This window comes from Marmota monax, unplaced genomic scaffold (assembly GCF_021218885.2).
Source record: "Marmota monax isolate L192 unplaced genomic scaffold, Marmota_monax_Labrador192_F-V1.1 WCK01_AAM20220418_F8-fsc00220, whole genome shotgun sequence".
NCBI lineage: Eukaryota > Metazoa > Chordata > Mammalia > Rodentia > Sciuridae > Marmota > Marmota monax.
The window spans coordinates 2,133,881-2,152,410 of NW_026693909.1; the positions used below are offsets into that span (position 1 = coordinate 2,133,881).

At 56.7% G+C, this 18,530-nt stretch overlaps 1 protein-coding gene across 1 annotated transcript; it reads left to right on the forward strand.

Annotated features, from left to right (window-relative positions):
- The first annotated feature begins 1,844 nt into the window (after positions 1 to 1,844).
- On the forward strand, positions 1,845 to 10,905 carry Nptx1 (neuronal pentraxin 1). Its single transcript, XM_046463336.2, has 5 exons — positions 1,845 to 2,459; positions 2,743 to 2,950; positions 4,844 to 5,088; positions 6,257 to 6,436; positions 7,131 to 10,905. The coding sequence occupies exons 1-5, from the start codon at positions 2,016 to 2,018 to the stop codon at positions 7,350 to 7,352; spliced, it is 1,299 nt and encodes a 432-aa protein (XP_046319292.1). The 5' UTR covers positions 1,845 to 2,015; the 3' UTR covers positions 7,353 to 10,905.
- The last annotated feature ends 7,625 nt before the right edge of the window (positions 10,906 to 18,530 follow it).

Below are 18,530 nucleotides of genomic sequence, written 5' to 3' on the forward strand. Positions count from 1 at the left end.
GGCCCGGCCGGGACCTGCCTCGGGCTACACTTGTCGGGGAGTCGGGAGGCCCGCCCCGGACTCTGGCTGGGAGTTGGGGGCAGAAGTCGCAAAGCAGCGCAGCGCCCCTCGCGCCCCAGGCCGAGGCGCTCCAGGCTCACGCCCGCGTGGGGAGGCGCGTGGCTAGTCCCTCCCTCGGCTGCTGCGGGTTTCGGCGCCTTTTGTAGGTATTGAGACCCGCGGGGCTGGGAAGCCCGCCAGGCCTCGCCGCACGGAGCTGAGGACAGCGGCAAGTGGACCGCGGGGTCCCTCTGGCGCCCGGAAGCTGCGGTCCGAGGACGCGCGGGACGTGAAAGGACCGCGCCGCCTCGCAACCCCGGCTCCGGGAGGGTTAAAGTCTGAGATCGGGAAGGCAGGCTGCGGGCGCGGGAGGGCGAGGGGTTGGGGATGGGAGACGGCCGCGGAAAGGGGAGGAGGTCGCGGTCTCTCATAACCACTCCCACCCAAGCATTGAACCCCCGGTCCCAGAGCTGCCGGGGGAGCTGCCTGTGGGTCTCTCCGGGCTGGGGGCCCCAAGGTGGGGACCCAGCATGGCCCATTGCAGGGCGATAAAAGGCTTCGCGGAGTAAAGGAAGAGAGGAGTGGGGCGGTCATCGGGCCAAGCAGGCCGTGGCTGTAGCCCGGGCTCCACCTGTCACCTCGAACCCAATTTGGAATCCCCCTGCCTGCTTCCTTCTGTACACAAGGGGAGCTGGCACGAGTGGATTTCCGAGGAGCTTTTGGCTCTGACCCACGCTGGTCTGAGCGGCGGCTCCGGCCCTGGTCCCTAGTCCCCAGTTGGGCTTAGGAACTCGGACAGGAATCCAGGGAGCTGAGCCCCAGACCGCTGTCCAGAAAAAAAAAGGTGTGAGTCTGTGAATGGCTGACTGGGGTGTCTGTGAGGAAAGGGCCAGCGTGCGGAGCTCCACAGGCGTAACGCCCCTGCCCACTCTGGGACGCTTGCCACTGTCCGTGGGGCCCAAGAAATGAGAAAAGCTGGGGCGCACGAGGAACAAAAAATCCCACAAGCACACACAGACACACACGGGAACCTAGGCAGAGGAACACACCGACACGCCCAGAGCGCACGCGGGCCTCCGCGATGGGAAGGCGCTCCGCGAGTGCGGACCCGTCTTCGCGCTGGGTCCACTTCGCTCGCGCCTCCAGCTTCCAGGGCGCCGTCTGTCCGGAACTGGGTTGGCTCAGGTGGTAGCAAAGACTCGGATTCCCGAAGGCCACTTGGGAGAAGTCCCCAACGCCCCGCCCGCACGGCGGACGATATTGGGTCCCTAAGGCCTGGGAGCTGGGGGAGGGGAAAAGCAGGAGAGATGGGAACCGTGTCGTGGGAAGTCCCCAGACTCAGTGGTTTCTGAACCTCACCCGGCATGTTGGATTTGAGGTCTTGGGTGGTCACCAGAGAACCGGACTTCGCGGGTGCTCAGTGAAGCCGAGCGAACAGAACCGAGTTCTGTCTCCTGGCTTTGTCGTGGTCTCTCATCCGCCCGGAGTTCCGTCGGAGATTGGGGGACACCATATGTAGCCCATCTTTGAGGCCAGGCCCGATATCCCACTTGTCCCTGGGCTCTCTCAGCCTTCGGGGAAGCGGCGCGGGCAGGGGCGGGGGCGGGCCGGCGGAGGCGGTGGGAGGGGGCGGCGGCGCGGGGAGGGGCGGGAGAGGGCGCCAGGAAGCAGCCCCAGCCGCGCTCTCGTGCGACCCCCGCCGCGCGGCGGGCCAGGGCCGCAGACAATTAAAGCGGGATTCCTCCCCCGCTGACGTCGGCTGCGCCGAGGCCCCTCCCGCGGCAGCATAAAAGGCGCGAGCTCCGCAGCGCAGGCGGCAGTGGGGGCCGGAGAGCGCGGCGGTGTGGACCGTGCGGCCAAGGAACGCGGCTCCCAGAGCGCGGGCCGCCCGAGGAGCGACAGCCGGAGCCCGGTCCCAGCCGGAGCCGAGCCCCACCCGAGCCGAAACGGGTCCGGCGCTCCAGGTGCCCGCAGCCATGCTGGCCGGCCGCGCCGCGCGCACCTGTGCGCTGCTCGCTCTTTGCCTCCTGGGCAGTGGGGCCCAGGATTTTGGGCCGACGCGCTTCATCTGCACCTCGGTGCCGGTGGACGCCGACATGTGCGCCGCGTCCGTGGCCGCTGGCGGCGCGGAGGAGCTCCGGAGCAATGTGCTGCAGCTTCGCGAGACCGTGCTGCAGCAGAAGGAGACTATCCTTAGCCAGAAGGAGACCATCCGCGAACTGACCACCAAGCTGGGCCGCTGCGAGAGTCAGAGCACACTGGACTCCGGTCCCGGCGAGGCAAGGGCGGGCGGCGGCCGCAAGCAGCCCGGCTCGGGCAAGAACACCATGGGCGACCTGTCCCGGACGCCGGCCGCTGAGACGCTTAGCCAACTCGGGCAAACTTTGCAGTCTCTCAAAACCCGCCTGGAGAACCTCGAGGTCCGTGTGAGCCGCGGTTTCCCCTCCGGGTTTTGTGCCCCCCCCCGCCCTCCCCCACTACGTCCCCGACCCGGCCCGGCACCCCCCACTCCGGTCTTGGTAGCGAGCTTATGCCGGGCCGGCGCCTCGCCGAGCCTGCGGGGACCCGCGGGCGGCCACTCGCCGGAGCTCCTCGCCAGGCCGCCCCCGCAGTCGCCCGCAGGGGACCGCGCCGCGGGCCTCTGGCAAGGTCTCCCTTCCTCGTGTAACGGTGTGGTTTTCCCCTGCCCTTGTGCCCCCGCAGCAGTACAGCCGCCTCAATTCCTCCAGCCAGACCAACAGCCTCAAGGATCTGCTGCAGAGCAAGATCGATGACTTGGAGCGGCAGGTGCTATCTCGGGTGAACACATTGGAGGAAGGAAAGGGGGGCCCCAAGAACGACACCGAGGAAAGGGTCAAGATCGAGAGCGCCCTGACCTCCCTGCACCAGCGGATCAGCGAGCTGGAGAAAGGTAAGGGCTAAGAGGGGGGCCAGGCTGCCTGCTCGCGGCTCCCTCCAGGGACCGGGTGAGACAGACTCCCCTGCACAGCCCAGTTCAGCCCTGTAACCCCGACTTCCTCCACTCCGGAAGCCCCTCCCCAGGTTCTGATCTTCCAGGCTTGTTCTCTAGCTTTGCTGGTACCCTGGGCCGGAGACATCTCCAGGGACAAGAGGCTGAACAGAGGAAGGTATTGCATGGTGCACCTGTCCCCATCAAGCTGTACTCACACTCCCGAATTTTTCAAGTCTGATTTGTTTAATCTTCCGTAACTTTGCACAGCAGCTGTGGTTGGCCCTGGTTAAGAAAATCTGGCTCTTGCTGGTCTCTGTCACCAGCAAAGAATGAGGCATTAGCCCACTTGGGCCTTGGGTACATTTCCTCCCAGTTGCCCTGAGCCCCTGATGTTCGCTCAGGATCACCAGGTTCCCCCTCCCACCCAGAGCCATGCTCCTGTCTCCTTTCTGAGTGACCCAAGCTTGGGCATCTTGTTCACCTCAGCAGCTCTCAGGTAGTCAACTCAGGCTGGCCCAAGCACAGCCCCGCACAGATGAGCTCTGCCTCCAAGTCGCAGAAATCAAACAAGGTTGTAAAAAGGTGGGGGGGCACCTAGGAGTGGAGCAGGGCCACGTGACCCTGCTTGGACTGCAAACTGTGCCGATGGATTTAAACAGTGCCATCTTAAGGCACGTTATGTAACTGAAAAACAGATCAGGGGAAAGAGGGACCTCAGGAGGGAGGGGGAGGGAAGGAGGAGAGATGCTGGGAAATTAAACCGTTCTAGAGAGACACCAGGGGCTGGATCTCCCCACTGTGGGCTTGTATGTGGGGGGCACTGTCTTAAAGGGGCCAGCCCTGCTCTGCTATCAGATACCTGGCTCAGAGGAGGAGGGGATTGCTGTCCTGTCCAAATGCCTTCCAGAAGTTCCCCTTAGCCTGAGGTACCAGGTCTGGGCTCTGGGGTAGGAGCACAGGTGGGCACCCAGGAGATGGCAGGGTGCTTGTGTTCCTGGGCTCTGATGTGAGTACTCAGGGGGCTGGGTCAAGAGTCAGTCCCACACCAGGCCCAGCGCAATAGCCAATAGCCCGGTGTGTTTGTCTATTGGGGTGAGGGGTTTGGACATTCCCTGGAGACATGGCTGGCAGGTTGGAAGCTGATGGCAGTTTAAAAGGACTGCAAACTGTGCCGGATGGAAGCTGTGTGGCATCCTCAAAGTAGTCACTCTGCCCCCACCCCAGGGATGCTGCCCACTCCTGCTGCCCTGCCCTGCCCTGCCCTCTCAGCAGGGCTCCAGTCTGAGTCCCTGGAAGAGCCTGGGGGAGGGGACAGTGCTTTCTTCCAAGGGATGAATGGGATTGTGGAAACGGCCTGGCTGCAGCAGGGGTGAGCCTGGAAGGATTCGCAGCAGGAAACTGTGGCCTGATTGTCTCCTTGAGGGTTAAGAGACACCGACAGGAGTGGTGAGGGGTTCTGAGCACAGTCACCATCCTGGAATCAGGTCGGCCCCCAAAGGGGCTGTTCTGTGGGGAGCTAGCCTCGTTCCTCCTTCCCCTGCAGCCACCTTCTCGGTCAGTTGACAGGATCCCACCGACCTGAAGGCTGGCCATGCCTTTCCCATGCCCACCTGGCAGCCCAAGGGCGGATACCCACAGCCAGCCTGTGTTCCCCCTCCACCCCACCTCCTCAGGGTGGCACCATGTGGAAGTGAGTGCTAGCCAGGCCTGGAGTGCAGAGACCTTGGGTCAGCTTTTTTACCATCTGGCCCCATGCCCTGTCTGCGTCACAGGGTTGGTGGGGACCAAACACAATTCAGATGCCAGCTAAGCACTGGGTCAAGGTGTCGGACTGGGTTCTGTCCTCCCCAGGTCAAAAAGATAACCGCCCTGGAGACAAGTTCCAGCTCACATTCCCGCTGCGGACCAACTACATGTACGCTAAGGTGAAGAAGAGCCTGCCTGAGATGTACGCCTTCACCGTGTGCATGTGGCTCAAGTCCAGCGCTGCGCCCGGCGTGGGCACGCCCTTCTCCTATGCCGTGCCCGGCCAGGCCAATGAGCTAGTCCTCATTGAGTGGGGCAACAACCCCATGGAGATCCTCATCAATGACAAGGTAGGGACTGCAGGACGAGGCCTTCAGGCCCCAGCTCTGTCGGGTGGCCTTAGATGCTGCTGTGGCCCTTCTACCCAGTGGAACTGGGGGAGGCAGAAGGTGAAGGACAGAAGTGGGGAGGGGTACCCTCGCCTGCTCTCTGCTCCAGAATAGGGAGAGCCAGAATGTTCCAGACAGAGGCCTCCTGTGTGGGGATGGGGGGAGGTGATGGGGACATCCATCCTGCTGATGTGATCCTGGCTCCTCCGCTGTTGGGCCTAAGACGGTCTTGGCTTCTCCATATTTGGTGGTCCATAGGTGTCCTGGGTGGGGAATCAAGGTGCTCTGGAGATCCTTTCTTAGTCCACATCTATCTCACTCAGCCCCCTACTCTCAGGAGAAGGCCAGTTCCACCTGTTCCCTGTTCCAGGGCAGACCTTTCCCTCTATTGACCGTTTCCCCGTCTTGTCCCCTTCATTTGCCTGGGAATTAGCTGCCAACTTTCAAACCCCTTTATCTTCATGTCCTTCGTGGTAGTAAATGGCTAAAGCTGGGAATCAGATTCTGGCCCCTGATCTTGAAGCTGTGCCCCAGAGAGGGTTGTGCTTTCTGGGCTCCATTTCCCCAAGTGGGAGGCCTGTAAGGTTCTGTCTGCTGCGCCATCCCCTGCCTGGAGTGGAGAGGGGGAGTGTGAGTCTGTTCCAAGGCTGGTTTTGAAAGCACAGTGTCATCCCCTCCTAGCATCCCCCAGGCTCTCTGCAGGGGCCTGCTGGGGTGCAGACCTGAGGACTAACACCTGGAGATGGGGTGAGGGAAGAGAGGAGAGGCCTGGCAGGGGGAGGCAACAGGAAACTGCTAGGGATGCTGCCCTCCCTCGAGGGCTGGTTTTATAGACCCGCTAAGAGGGAGGAGGGCACGTAGGAGTGAGGTGGTTTGTGCCCAGATGCATCTCTGGGCTCCTTGGCAAGGCATTGGGTTTCCTATGGGATTCCATGACCCACCCATGGGTGGGGCTGATGGATGCTGAAGTTCAGAGGGGAAGGTGCTACAGGAATTCAGTCAAGACTCTCGATTTGGATTTTGAAAGTGAAGTGAGGGGAAAAAAAAAAAATCACAGTTGCACCTGTGAGATCACCAATTCTGAAAGCTGTCCTCAGCCATGGCATGGTGTGCTCGTTCTTCTTCCCAGGTGGCCAAGCTGCCCTTTGTAATCAATGATGGCAAGTGGCACCACATCTGCGTCACCTGGACCACCCGGGATGGGGTCTGGGAAGCCTACCAGGATGGCACCCAGGGCGGCAATGGCGAGAACCTGGCACCCTACCACCCCATCAAGCCGCAGGGCGTGCTGGTGCTGGGCCAGGAGCAGGTACTGGTGGGGGAGGGGAGAGAGCTGCAGCCTGGGGGCGGGGAAGCACCCTGGGAGTTGGAGAAGTAGGAGGGCAGGAGTTGTGCTGGGGTCTGGGCCCAACCCCGGCCTGGGGGCTTCTTCAGGGACCTGGGGCAGGAGCAGCTCTGCATCCAGCCCTCTCAGCGCTGCAGTGAGACTCTCTTTGGCATGGGGAGGCCGATTCTGCTTTTAACAATGAATAATTTAGTTCCCAAGAAGTGGTTCCTCTCCTCCCTTGGGCACCTGGGAGGGAGGGGGAGGGGTGGAGAAGACAGGGCTTCTGTTCCTGGGGGAGTGTAGTTAGCTGGGGCTGGCCAAGAGTGTGGTCTGAGTAGGGCCCCAGGACTCTGTTGCTGTAGTTGTCCACAGCCCCACTGACCCCTCACTTGCTGGCTGAGGGACAGGATGGGCAGAGTCCAGAGGCCCCCAAGCAGAGATCCCCAACCAAAGCAGAGGCGGTGGCCACCAGTCATTTTCCCGAGCTGCCCTCAGAGATTGACAGACGTGTGGCTGAAGACTCAGGGCCAGGGAACAGAAGGGTACCAAGGACAGACAGAGCAACCCCAAATAGGAGAGACAGACACCCAGACTCATCCCCCAGGGATAGGCCCCTCCACCTGGTCCCTGATCATCTGGCTGACCCTCAACCTTCATCCCCTGCTCTTCTCCAAAGGACACTCTGGGTGGCGGGTTTGATGCCACACAAGCATTTGTGGGTGAGCTGGCCCATTTCAACATCTGGGACCGCAAGCTGACCCCAGGGGAAGTATACAACCTGGCCACCTGCAGCACCAAGGCCCTCTCTGGCAATGTCATCGCCTGGGCCGAGTCCCACATTGAGATCTTTGGCGGAGCCACCAAGTGGACATTCGAGGCCTGTCGCCAGATCAACTGACAGCTTTCGGCAGGGCTGAGCCCCGGCCCCACACCCACCTACCCTGCTTGTGCAGTGATGATCCATCGTCTCTTCTTTCCCTTTCCCCAGGAATGAATCAAGGCCATGGCCCCTGCACATGCACACGCACACGCACACACACCTGCGCACACAGCCTGGTTTTGCCCTTCTCATGCACACGAAGCAGTCCCGGCTCTTCTCCATTCCTAAGGAACCCCACTTCTCCCTAGGAGCCCCGACTGTTTCCCAGGTGTGCCCTACTCACAGCGAAAGAGGTGACATCAGCATTCTGGACAGTGCGGAAGTCGGTGAAGGGGTGTGTGTGTGTGTGTGGTGTGTAGCTGGGGACGACTTTCATTCTAGAATGAATATCTGGTTTCCTCCTTTCCTTGTGGCTTTGGGAAACCTCGTGATGGGTCAGAACTCTGAATTTGCCAACTCTGTCCGCTCCTGTGTGCCTTGGGGCTGGTGCCGCTTCTCCAGCACACACATCTGTCTTCGTTTGCAAACTTCTTTTGGAGCAGCATAGCTCTCTAGTGATGTAGGAAATGTGTTTTAATGGTTTTTCAAGGCCAGGGGGACCTTTCTACAGAGAGTTTTTACTCCATATTAGAAGTGAATGCTCTCTGAAGGTCGGAGGCTTCTGTCCTGGGGTGGCATTGCCTTCCAGTCCTTCCCTCACCCTGCCTGGTCAGCATCCCTGCTGTCTCACCTGAGGGCAGTGTGGGCCTGGGGGTCTGGCCTGCATGCCCCCTTGGTGGCTCTACCGCAGGACTGGGCCTCGCTCCTGGGCCTCCCTGCCTCTTTGCATCCTGTGGAGCTGGGACCTGTTACTCCCTTTCAGCCACCCAGGCTGTACTGCTTGGGCCCAAGTGGCCCTGAGAGAGGAGTGTCCCATGAGCCCCAAGATTCAGAGGTCTAGTGCTTTGGCCCCCACCTCTGGTAGTTGGGGACAGAGGTTTCAAGTGGTGTCCTCTGGACAAGGAACCCATGTGCTGACTGAGACCCAGCCCCAGAAGGCTACAGAGACTCAGCCCAGCCGGTCCATGAGAAGGTCTTTCCCTTGGCACTTCTGACAGCCATACCCCTCCCAGCACCCCAGGCCTGGATAAGCTGGCTCAGATGGAGCCGCTCAGATGGAGCCCGTCCTGGCCAGAGCAGGGCCTGCCAGCCTCTCCTCACAGGGCTTAAGCAGCCCCCAATCTGCCACTGGCCTGTGACTCTGAGACCTGACTCACCCAGAGCCTCCGGCTTCTTTTCCCCATGAAAAGCAGCACAAGCATCCCCTTCTAATCCTTCCGAAGAGGGGAGAAAAGTGTGTGTGTGTGTGTGCGCACATGTGTGTGCTTGTGTGTGAGTGACCTAGAGCAAACATCCAGGAGGTCTTGCCCAGGATGGGGGAGCCCCTGCTTTGTCCTGCCAGCTGGTGGGCCATCTCCAGGAATCTGACTGGCAAAAGGCGGGCGGGTCTGTCTAGAAGTCCTGCACACCCCCTGGCTGGCCTGCAGCTGCAGACGTTCTTCCGAGGAGCAGGCCCTGCCTGCTGTCCCTCCAGGGGCACCTGGCTCCTACAGTGCAGGCCCGTGTGTGTCAGAAACCCGTGCATCTGTGTGTCTGTGTTGGTGTCTCTGTCGCTGTGCTCATTGTGTCTGCACGGTACCGGCTGCCGTTCCGCACTGCATCACTCTGGCCGAGAGGGTGCGGGTCGGCACCGCCCTGTGTGTTCTTGTTCAACAGTGGCTTTTTTTAGATACTCGTGCTTCCTCAGTGCCCGTCGGGTCGTGGCTTTCTCGGATCTGCAGGGATCTTCTCTGTTTGCATGTTCCTCGGGTGGCGTGTTCCTTGCTCCCTGGTCCGATGTGTGTTCCCTTGCCTGCATGGACTTCTCCGGTTCTGTGTTGTGTGCTGAGTGCCACCCAGTGTTCTTTGACCACCCATGCTACTGAAAATGGCTGGGTAAGCAAGCAGGGGTGTCAGTGGAGGTCAAGAGGGAGGTCAGTGCTCCCCTGTCCTCCCCGCCCCCCAAACACACCAAGAAGCAACTTTAACATGTAGGCTGAGAACGAGCCTGAATGATACCCGTGGTTGGGAGAGAGCAAGAGAGCCTGGAATCACCTTTCCAGAGCAGATGGAGCCCCACCCTCACTCCAGCCGCCTGGGAGCCCCGCGTGGGCAAGGCCCAGAGCCGGCTGTACCAGGTGCCCTCCTGCCAGCACCTTCCACCAGCCCCTGCCCCTGCCAATACCGGACCCCAAACCACCTCTGCCCACAGTGGGCAAGGTGGGAGCTGTCCGTCCAGGACCACAAGCCATCCTCTGCCCTAGCTAGAGAGGGCAGAGCATCCCAACTCACACCTCTGTCCCTCCAGCCTCCAGACACCTCCCTTCCCTTCCCTTCCCGCTCCCTTGATGCACCCATGGTGCCAGACACGGATATTTAGCTCCCGCCCGGCCCTCACTGGAGTCAGTGCCAAGCCCCTTGACTCCCTCACTGTGTTCACACTTGGCACTTTGCTGGCCCCGAGAAAGGTAGATGACACAGCCGCAAATCCAGTCCACAGCCCCATTGCCTCCTTGATCTGACTGATGTTCCCTCTTGCACTGAATTCTACAAGCCTCTCAGGTAAGCCATTTTATAAAATAAGAAGATAAAAAGCACTGTCGGCACAGTGTTTGCTTTTGCCCAGCTGGTGTCCGACAGCTCCCTGGGTGTCCGGGTGGGACCGCTACCGAAGGAGGCCCCCGGGCCCTCGGGGGCTGAGATCCCACTTGAATCGTAAGCCTTCTTGCTTTTGATAACACAGTATTATTTCTCTTACTGTAGAAGAAAAAGTTTATTACCAAACAAGAGTATTTTTATGAAAGAATAGGGCAAACCTATAAATTATCTCAACCTATATCTCCCTGGAAAACACTTTCAGGCTCCACCAAAATGTAGGACTGAAAGCGTGTATTTTGGAAGAAAGAGATACATTTTGTATGCTTTCTTTTCCTTTTGTAGATTCCCAGTTTATTTTCTAAGACTGCAAAATTCACTTTGTCACCAGCCCTGGGACCTGAGACCAAGGGGGTGTCTTGTGGGCAGTGAGGGGAGGGAGTGCAGGCCTGAGGTTCACGGTCATTCCAGTGAGTTCCAAGGCAGGCCACCTGATCTCGAAGGCATGTTGGGGACAGGAGGTCAAAAAAGTCATTAATGGTGGGACCTTTGTCTTGGAGCTTACTGGTCAAATAGAACAAATTGAGGACTTGAATATCAGTTCTAACCTCGATAGAAGCAGCTAGGGTTATGTAGTGTCAACATTAAGAGGATCGACTCCTTTGAAAGCCTGTGGCAACTAAAACATGGCTCGAAGCAGTTGTGGTATCATCTCTTAAAACACAGTGTGGAGATTTATTCAAATAACATTGGGAAATGTCTCGCTTCTGTGCACAGTGGACTTAAGTGCAGTGCAATTTGTTAAAAGGGAACAAGTCATTGAGAAAAAAGCCCAATACTGAGAGTCCCAATTTTGTCTTATTTGCCAAAAAAATAAAATAAAAGCAAACCCCCTGAAGTTGATATTGTCATAATGTATATAATGTAAAATATGAAAGAGAATCGATGTATCTTACTTTTTCATTATTTGCTAACCAAAGCTGTACATTTTTCATACAATTTGCAGCCTTTTGGGTATCAAATGGGTCAAAACCATGGGACCTGCCACCTCCCATCAGCAATTCTAGAAATGCACTATTTCTACTGGTATTCTTGCTTTTTTTTTTTCTTTTCATGCTGAAATGACATGAATTGTTGAGTTTATTTTTACACAGTAAAGAGTGAAGAAAGACTGTGGTCTCCTTGGACTGTATGTTTTCTAGAACTTGCCAATGTCATCAACCTGCCTGGCCACATCCCTGGGCTCACCTTCCTCACCTGCAGGGTGCAGGTGACCTTCACCTGTAAGGAACTTGGGTTTGCATTATACTGTGTCCCTCAACAGCTCCAGAAACCCCTGGGGTTCTGGGGTGGGGGGGTCCTCATTTCCCAAGGGCCGCTGACACTGAGGCAGAGAGAGGTGAAGTGATTTCCCAACTTGGGGAGATCACACTAGCCCTGGGATGAGGAGTCATTCCCGGTTCTGGGCTCCCCAGCAGCTCTGTTCCCTGCTAGGCCTGGGCTTCATGTTCCCAGGCAACCCTGGCCACTCTCCTTTGCCACATCCTGCTGACATATGCCCCACACCCCCTACTCTGGAGTTCTGGGCCACTTTTCTGCACTCAAATGGAGGATGTCCCCGCATCCACATAACAAAGAGAGTGGATACCTTGGGGGCCCTGGGCCTGGGGAAGTCCTTGCTTTCTTGACCAAGCTCTGGATGTACATAAAGCTTGTGAGCTGCTCCCTTCCAAAGAACACAGTGCTGAGGATCTGAGAGCCCTGGTGTTAGAGACCCCAGGACACTTACAAGCTGGGGCCAGGGAACATGGAGCCAAACTAGCCTGCCTGCTTGCTTGGTCCCCCAGCACACACACCATACATACACCCTCGCACAAGCACAGCAGACAGGCTGGGTTGCAGAAGGAGCCAGGGGCTCTGGTGTCTTGCTGGCCCTGCAGGATTGGGTGGGGGGCAGTTTTCTGCCGGATGCCTGGTGTTCCTTGGCCAGGAACTGGGTTTGGTTGGGGGGGTGTGAAGGAGTCCTGTTGCCTGGCAAGGTGGTGGGAGGTGTAGCAAGGCAGGCGGGTCCTCCTCCTCACACTCAGGAGCCTGGTTGGCAGAGAGCAGCCCCACTGAGCAGGGGACTCCTGCCCCTTCCCTCCAGGGCCACCACGGTGGGTGGGTGGGTCCCACGTGCTGGCTCCAAGAGCTCCTGCTTCCCACTCAGGAAAGGGAACAGCTAGTGAGCTGCTTCACACTTGGGTCTCTAGCCTCCTGTGGGAGCTCATTCCAGACTGGGTATCTTGACTCGCATTCGGAGCTCGCGCTAGAAGCAGCTGCTGGGAAGGAAGATGCCAGGCCCTGCAGCTGTGCAGGCTTCCGTGTCTGGGCACAGGGACATGGGCACAGGATTCCAGAGTCGAAGGGTCTTGGAAGCCTCTTGGATACATAGGACCGTTCTCAGCTTCCACACTTGGGGTGATGGGGCTCACTACCTACAGAGACGGTACACGTTTTCAGACAGACCTATCGGCAAGCTCTTGCTCACATTTCTACCTTTTCTCTCTTTTACTGTGCTCAGTACACTCAGCTGCAGGGTCCCCCCATTTGTCCACACATTTGAAGACAGCGGGTGACCACGCTGCCCCCAGTCATCCAGTCTCATCAAGTCGCACCAGGGCAGGGCCAGCCTGTCAGACCGTCGGGTGCCTCTAGCTCTTCTCTGGCAGAAAAGATGCTGCATCTGAGACCTGGAGAAGGTCTGTGTCGGGACAGCCTCGAGGGCCATCTAATCCCACTGCCCCACTTTTCAGAGTACCGAGGCTGCGAGAGCGTGTGCAGCCTGTTCAGAGCTGGGCAGCTCGACTGCTCAGGTGCTGGAACTGGGACCCAAGGTTACAGATGCCCAGCTCGGTGCTCTCACCCACGGAGCCTGGCTGAACCACAGGGGCCTCACGCGTCACGGGGGGCTGCCAGGACTTACCTTGCAGGGCTGTGAAAACAGGATGCAGTGTGAGGCCTCCCCTCCCCCTGCCACCAGGACCCCAGATTCCTCTCAGGGTTATCATCACTGATACCCTGCCCCCAACCTGGAATGCTGAAGTCCCAGAGGAGGCCGCATTTCCAGGCTGCCAGGCTGGAAGGTGTGATGGATTTGATGACCTGAGTGATCCACAGGTTCCCTGCTGGAGGGTTGGTGTGCAGCATGGCCAAGTCCGGAGGGGGACTTCAAGAGGAGGGACCTAGGGGGATGTCCTTAGTTCACTGGGGGCATGCCACAGATGACTTCCTGTTTGCTGATGTGACTTTCTCTCTCACACGGGCCCTCCACCAGGAGGTCCTCACCAAGGGCTAACACTCGGGCTGTCTGATTTTGGACTTTCAGTCTCCAAAAATGTCAGCTAACTAAACCTCTTTGCCATGTTAAGTTAGCCTGCCCCAGATATTTTGTTTTAGTAACAAAACATGAACTATGATGGGGGTCTTCCTGAAGGTGGGCTGTGGGAGAGCCTGGCTGCAGCTCCTGGACTCCAGCATCCCAGGGAATCTGGTCAGTGTCACCTTCTCCAGTTCTCAGCTCCTGGCCAGCTCTCAAGGACTGTTTTCCCCACCACCACTTAGGAGGGCCCCCCAGGGGGCCACAGAGGAGCCTAGAGCCAGTCCTAGAGTGTCTGGGGTTGGCTGGAAACAGCCCCTGTGGGTGCCAGAGCCTTGCATGTCCTGCTCTGGTTTGTGTCTCCTGCCCCACACAGAGCCTTGCACCCAACACTAAGTCTTCGGTGCTTCTGGAAACTGGCATACTAGAGATCCCAGACACTTACAATCTGGGGTCAGTAAGCCTGGAGCCCGGTAGCTTCGTTGCCCCACCCCCACCCCCCAATGACATGCTGGGTTAGCAGAAGGAACCACCGCTCTGGTTTCTTGCTCGCCCTGTTCAGAGGTTTGCTGGATGCCTGGTATTCCCTGGCCAGGACTCAGGAGCTGAGCTTGGAGGGGTGTGAAGGAGGGAGGTTGCCTCCCTGTCAGGCAGGTCCTCCTCCCTCGAAGTCAGCCCTCCCCCACAGAGCATCCCGGGAGGAGTCCTGACCTGCTCTGTCCCATGTCCTCTCCTTAAAGTGGCCAGGGGGCTTGTCCCAGCATCCCCCTCCCTTGCTGAGGGAAACAAACATGCTCCATTGGCTGAGGGGTGAGTGCTCTGGGCCCACCTCCCGTGCTCAGGTGAGTTCCTGCAGGCTTGACTTCTCCAGATGAGCCGCCCCACCCCAGGCACAGGAAGTGTCTCCTCTCCCAAGCTGTCAAGGCCCAGCCCACCTGCTTAGTCCCTGGAAATGCCACAGACTCCCTCTGCGCCCACTGGTGACACAGTCCCCTCATGTTGGGTATATAGACAAATGTTTCTTTTTTTTTTTTAAAGAATTTTTTTTTAATATTTATTTTTCAATTCTCGGCGGACACAACATCTTTGTTTGTATGTGGTGCTGAGGATCGAACCCGGGCCGCACGCATGCCGGGCGAGCGCACTACCGCTTGAGCCACATCCCCAGCCGACAAATGTTTCTAAGAGTGGAATTCTACGGTTTTTGAGGTGCTGGGGGTTGAACTAGGGCCTCAGGCGTACCTCTGAGCCACACACCCTAACCAAACAGTAGGATTCTTAAGGCCTGGAAATCATTTTGTCCCTTGGTGCCTTCAAGGAGGACACTTGCATTTCCTGAGACTGACCTGGTCACCTGGGGAAGTGGGAAGCAGTTGGCCCCCCACAGCCCTGGCTTAGATAGTCTCCATGGCCCACTAGGCTCTCCCTGGAGTCTACGGCCTGGCCTCCTCAGCCCATGGATGCCAGTAGTGTCGCTCTGCAGAGGTCATCTGACCCTCCCTGGGCAGAGGTCACCTGACCCTCCCTGGTCAACCTGTCTCCCACCTCGCACAACAGGAATTCTGGCCCCTGCCTGTCCCCACACCAATAGACTTTTCCACTGCAGACCTTCCACTCAGGGTCTCTGTGGTCCTTCCCAAAATCTTCAGGCCAGACCCCTGCCCTTGCTACCACATACACTGGTGGCCCAGAAGGTTCTCAGCTACCATTGCAAGTGAGGTGCGGACAGGTCCCAGGGTGGACCCTCCATTCATCAAGCTCCCTCCTGGGAAGGGGGCAGGGACTGGGCAGAGGAGGGAGCACAGGAGGGGGCGCAGGAGATGAAATCACCTCTGAGACCTTCACAACACACTCCCTCACGCATTCATCTAGCTCCTGAACACCTGCCACAGCGGGCACCTGGGCCAGGTGGCCAGGTGCCCACCTGGGGTTCTGCAGGCCAAAGAGGAGCTGTCTTTGGAGGCCCAGCTCCGGCACCTGGGCAGCCCCAGTGTGTAGCCAGGGGGAAGCTGGCTGCTGGGGTGGGGAGGCAGGCGTGAGTTTGCGTGCTTATGTGCCTGTAAGACACTGCCAAGGAAGCCGTCTGTCCCCTGTTTGATTTCTGTACTTCTCAATTCAGGCCAAGGTGGGGGGCCATCTGCTCAAGTGGGCACAGAGAAAACATTTTCACTGTGCAGAAAATTGGCTTTGGAGGGGAGGCTGTGTTCAGCACAGAAGCAGCCTAGAGCTGTGCAGGCAGACAGAGCCCGGGCTCTGCCTGCAGAGGTGCTGTGCAGGCAAGGCTGGGGCAGGGAGAGGTGCCCTCTGCACACCTCCCCTCTGCTCCCATCCTACCCTTCAAGCGGCCTTTGCGAGGGAGGGGGCTGAATTTAGGAGCAACTCTGTCTCTTTAATGCTTTTAATGAGATATAATTCACCTATGTAAAGTATACAGTTCAACAGCTTTTAGTATAGTACGTATTTTTTTTTTAATTGTGGTGAAGATATACAACATAAAATTTGCTATTTCAGGGGCTGGGGTTGTGACTCAGCGGTAGAGTGCTTGCCTACCACGGGTGAGGCCCTGGGTTCGGTCCTCAGCACTTATTTATTTTTATTTATAAAAATAAATAAGTAAAATAAAGGTATTATGTCCAACTACAACTAAAAAATAAATATCTAAAAAATTGCTATTTCAAATGTACATTTTAAATGTATGTTCTGTGGATTAATCACACTCACAATGTTATGCAATAATCACCACTATCTATCTTCAAAGTGTTTTCATTACTGCAAACTCAGTACCCTTTATGGGAAAAATGCCCATTCTGCCCCCACCCCTCACCCTGGTAACCTCCACTCTTCGCTCTCTATGGCTATGAATTCATCTATTCTAGGGATGCCCAGGAAGTGGGATCAAACTCCATTCTTCCTTCTGTCACTTGCCTCCTTGGCTTGGCGTGTTTTCAGAGTTCTTCCATGTGACAGCACGTGTCATTACTTCCTAACATTCATGGTGTGCAAAGAGCACTTCTTACTTACCATTCATTATTTGATGATGGGCACTTGGCATGTTTCCATCTCTTGGCTGGTAAGGGCATGAGTGTGTAAGTATTCCTTGCCCCCACTAGGGATTGGGGAATGACCCCAGGGGTCCTGGACCACTGAGCCACATTCTCAGTATTTTTTATTTTCAGTTTTTTGAAACAGAATCACAATCTCACTGAATTGCCCAGGCTGCCTCGAACTTAGGATCCTCCTGCCTCAGCCTCTTGAGTAGCTGAGATAACTGGTGTGTGCCACTGTGCTCAGCTGCAAGGATCCTTTTTTTTTTGTACCGGGGATTGAATTTGGGGGCACTCGACCACTGAGCCACATCCCCAGCCCTATTTTGTATTTTATTTAGAGACAGGGTCTCACTGAGTTGCTTAGGGCCTTACTTTTGCTGAGGCTGGCTTTGAACTTGCAATCCTCCTGTCTCAGCCGCCCAGGCCACTGGGATACAGGCATGCACCACAGTGCCCAGCTGCAAGGATCTTTTAATTCTCTGCTTTCGATTCTTTTGGGTATATACTCAGAAGTAGAATTGCTGGATCACACGATGATGCTATGTTTAGCTCTCTGAGGGACTGCCAGACTGTTCCACAGCGGCTGCACAATTTTACACTCCCAGGAACCGTGCACAGGCTTCCAGCTTCTCCACATCCTCACCAACACTTTTTATTTTGGGCTTTTTGATCATAGCTGTACTGAAGGATGTGAGGGTGAACCACGTTGTGGTTTTGACTTGATCCCCTGATGATTGGTCAACTTCTCATATGCTTCTTGGCCCCTTGGATAATTTTCTCTTGAGAAATATCTATTCAAAGTCCTATTGCCCATTTTTTTTAATTGAGTTGTTTTGTTGTTGGTGGTGGTGAGTTTGTAGAAGTACTTTATGTATTCTGAAATCTTTACCAGATAGATAATTTACTAATATTTTCTCCTGTGGGTTGTCTTTTCATTTTGCTGATAGTTTCCTTAGATGTACAAAAGCTTCATATCTTTATGAGTCCTCTATTTTTTTAAACATCCTCTATTCATTCTTTATTTTTTAATTTATCTTTCTGCGGTGCTGAGGATCAAACCCAGGGCCTCACACCTGCTAGCGAGTGCTCTGCCCCTGAGCCCCAGCCCCAGCCCCTGTGTTTTCGTGCATTGCCTGTGCTTTGGTATTCATACCCAAGAAATCATTTGCTTGACTAACTCCTACCTGTCTCTGCTCCTGTCCGCATGTGATTTAGTCCCTGCTGCTCTGCCTCATCCCACTGACCTTCCCTTCCAGTATGAGCCGCGTTGGATGGGTCTGGCAGCTGGGCCTGCCCACCAGGCTATGAACTCAGTGGGCCGAGGCCCTGTGTGTTTTGTTCCTCTTAGAAATCCCTTCTGGCTTGAACATTCTTGGCTCTGGGTTTTGCTCTTCAGAATTCTGGTTCTCGAAGAATCACAGAATGTTAGCACAGATGCAGAAAGGAGGAAAAACAGAAATGCTCCTTGAAACGAGCACTGGCTGCTGTCACACGGGGGACAGTGTCACCCCAGGCCAGCCTGTCTCTAGGAAAATACCCCAGTGGTTTTCCTAGGTGCCCCTTGCCTCCAGGGGTCCAGGCTAGAAGGAGACATGAAGGGAAGAGAGTGCTCAACACAGAGGGATCCATGGCTTCCACAGACCTCCTGGGAGAGGTGAGAGCCCCAAGAACCCAATCAGGGAGGGAACCATGTGGAGGGTCACGGACAGAGGGAGATGGGGGTGGGGCTGCTTAGCCACCAAGAGATGCTGCACTGTCCCTGCAAGGTGCTGCCACTCCACATGCTAGGAACGCTTGCCACCCAGGACTGTGCTTTGTGCACAAGTAGGAGTCGAGGCGAGTCCAGTGAGGACTGCCACCCAGTGTGCAGCCAAAGCTGGGAACACCGAGGGAGGTGGGTGCAGGGCATGTGCCTCCCCCAGCAGGATGCATTCTGCCAGGGGTGGACAGGGCCACGCTGTTCCCTGAAGTCATGTCCATCTAGAACCTGTGAGTGGGGCCTCATTTGGAAATAGGGTCTTTGCAGATGTAGTCAAGTTAAGATGAGGTCATATGGGAATCAGGATGGGCCCTAAATGCAACATGACTCGAGTCTCACAAGAAGACACAGAGCAACAC

Coding starts and splice junctions, on each gene's coding strand:
- Nptx1 (XM_046463336.2), top strand. CDS start 2,016: ATGCTGGCCGGCCGCGCCGCGCGCACCTGTGCGCTGCTCGCTCTTTGC. Junction 2,460..2,742: donor CCCGCCTGGAGAACCTCGAG/GTCCGTGTGAGC, acceptor GTGCCCCCGCAG/CAGTACAGCCGCCTCAATTC. Junction 2,951..4,843: donor GATCAGCGAGCTGGAGAAAG/GTAAGGGCTAAG, acceptor TGTCCTCCCCAG/GTCAAAAAGATAACCGCCCT.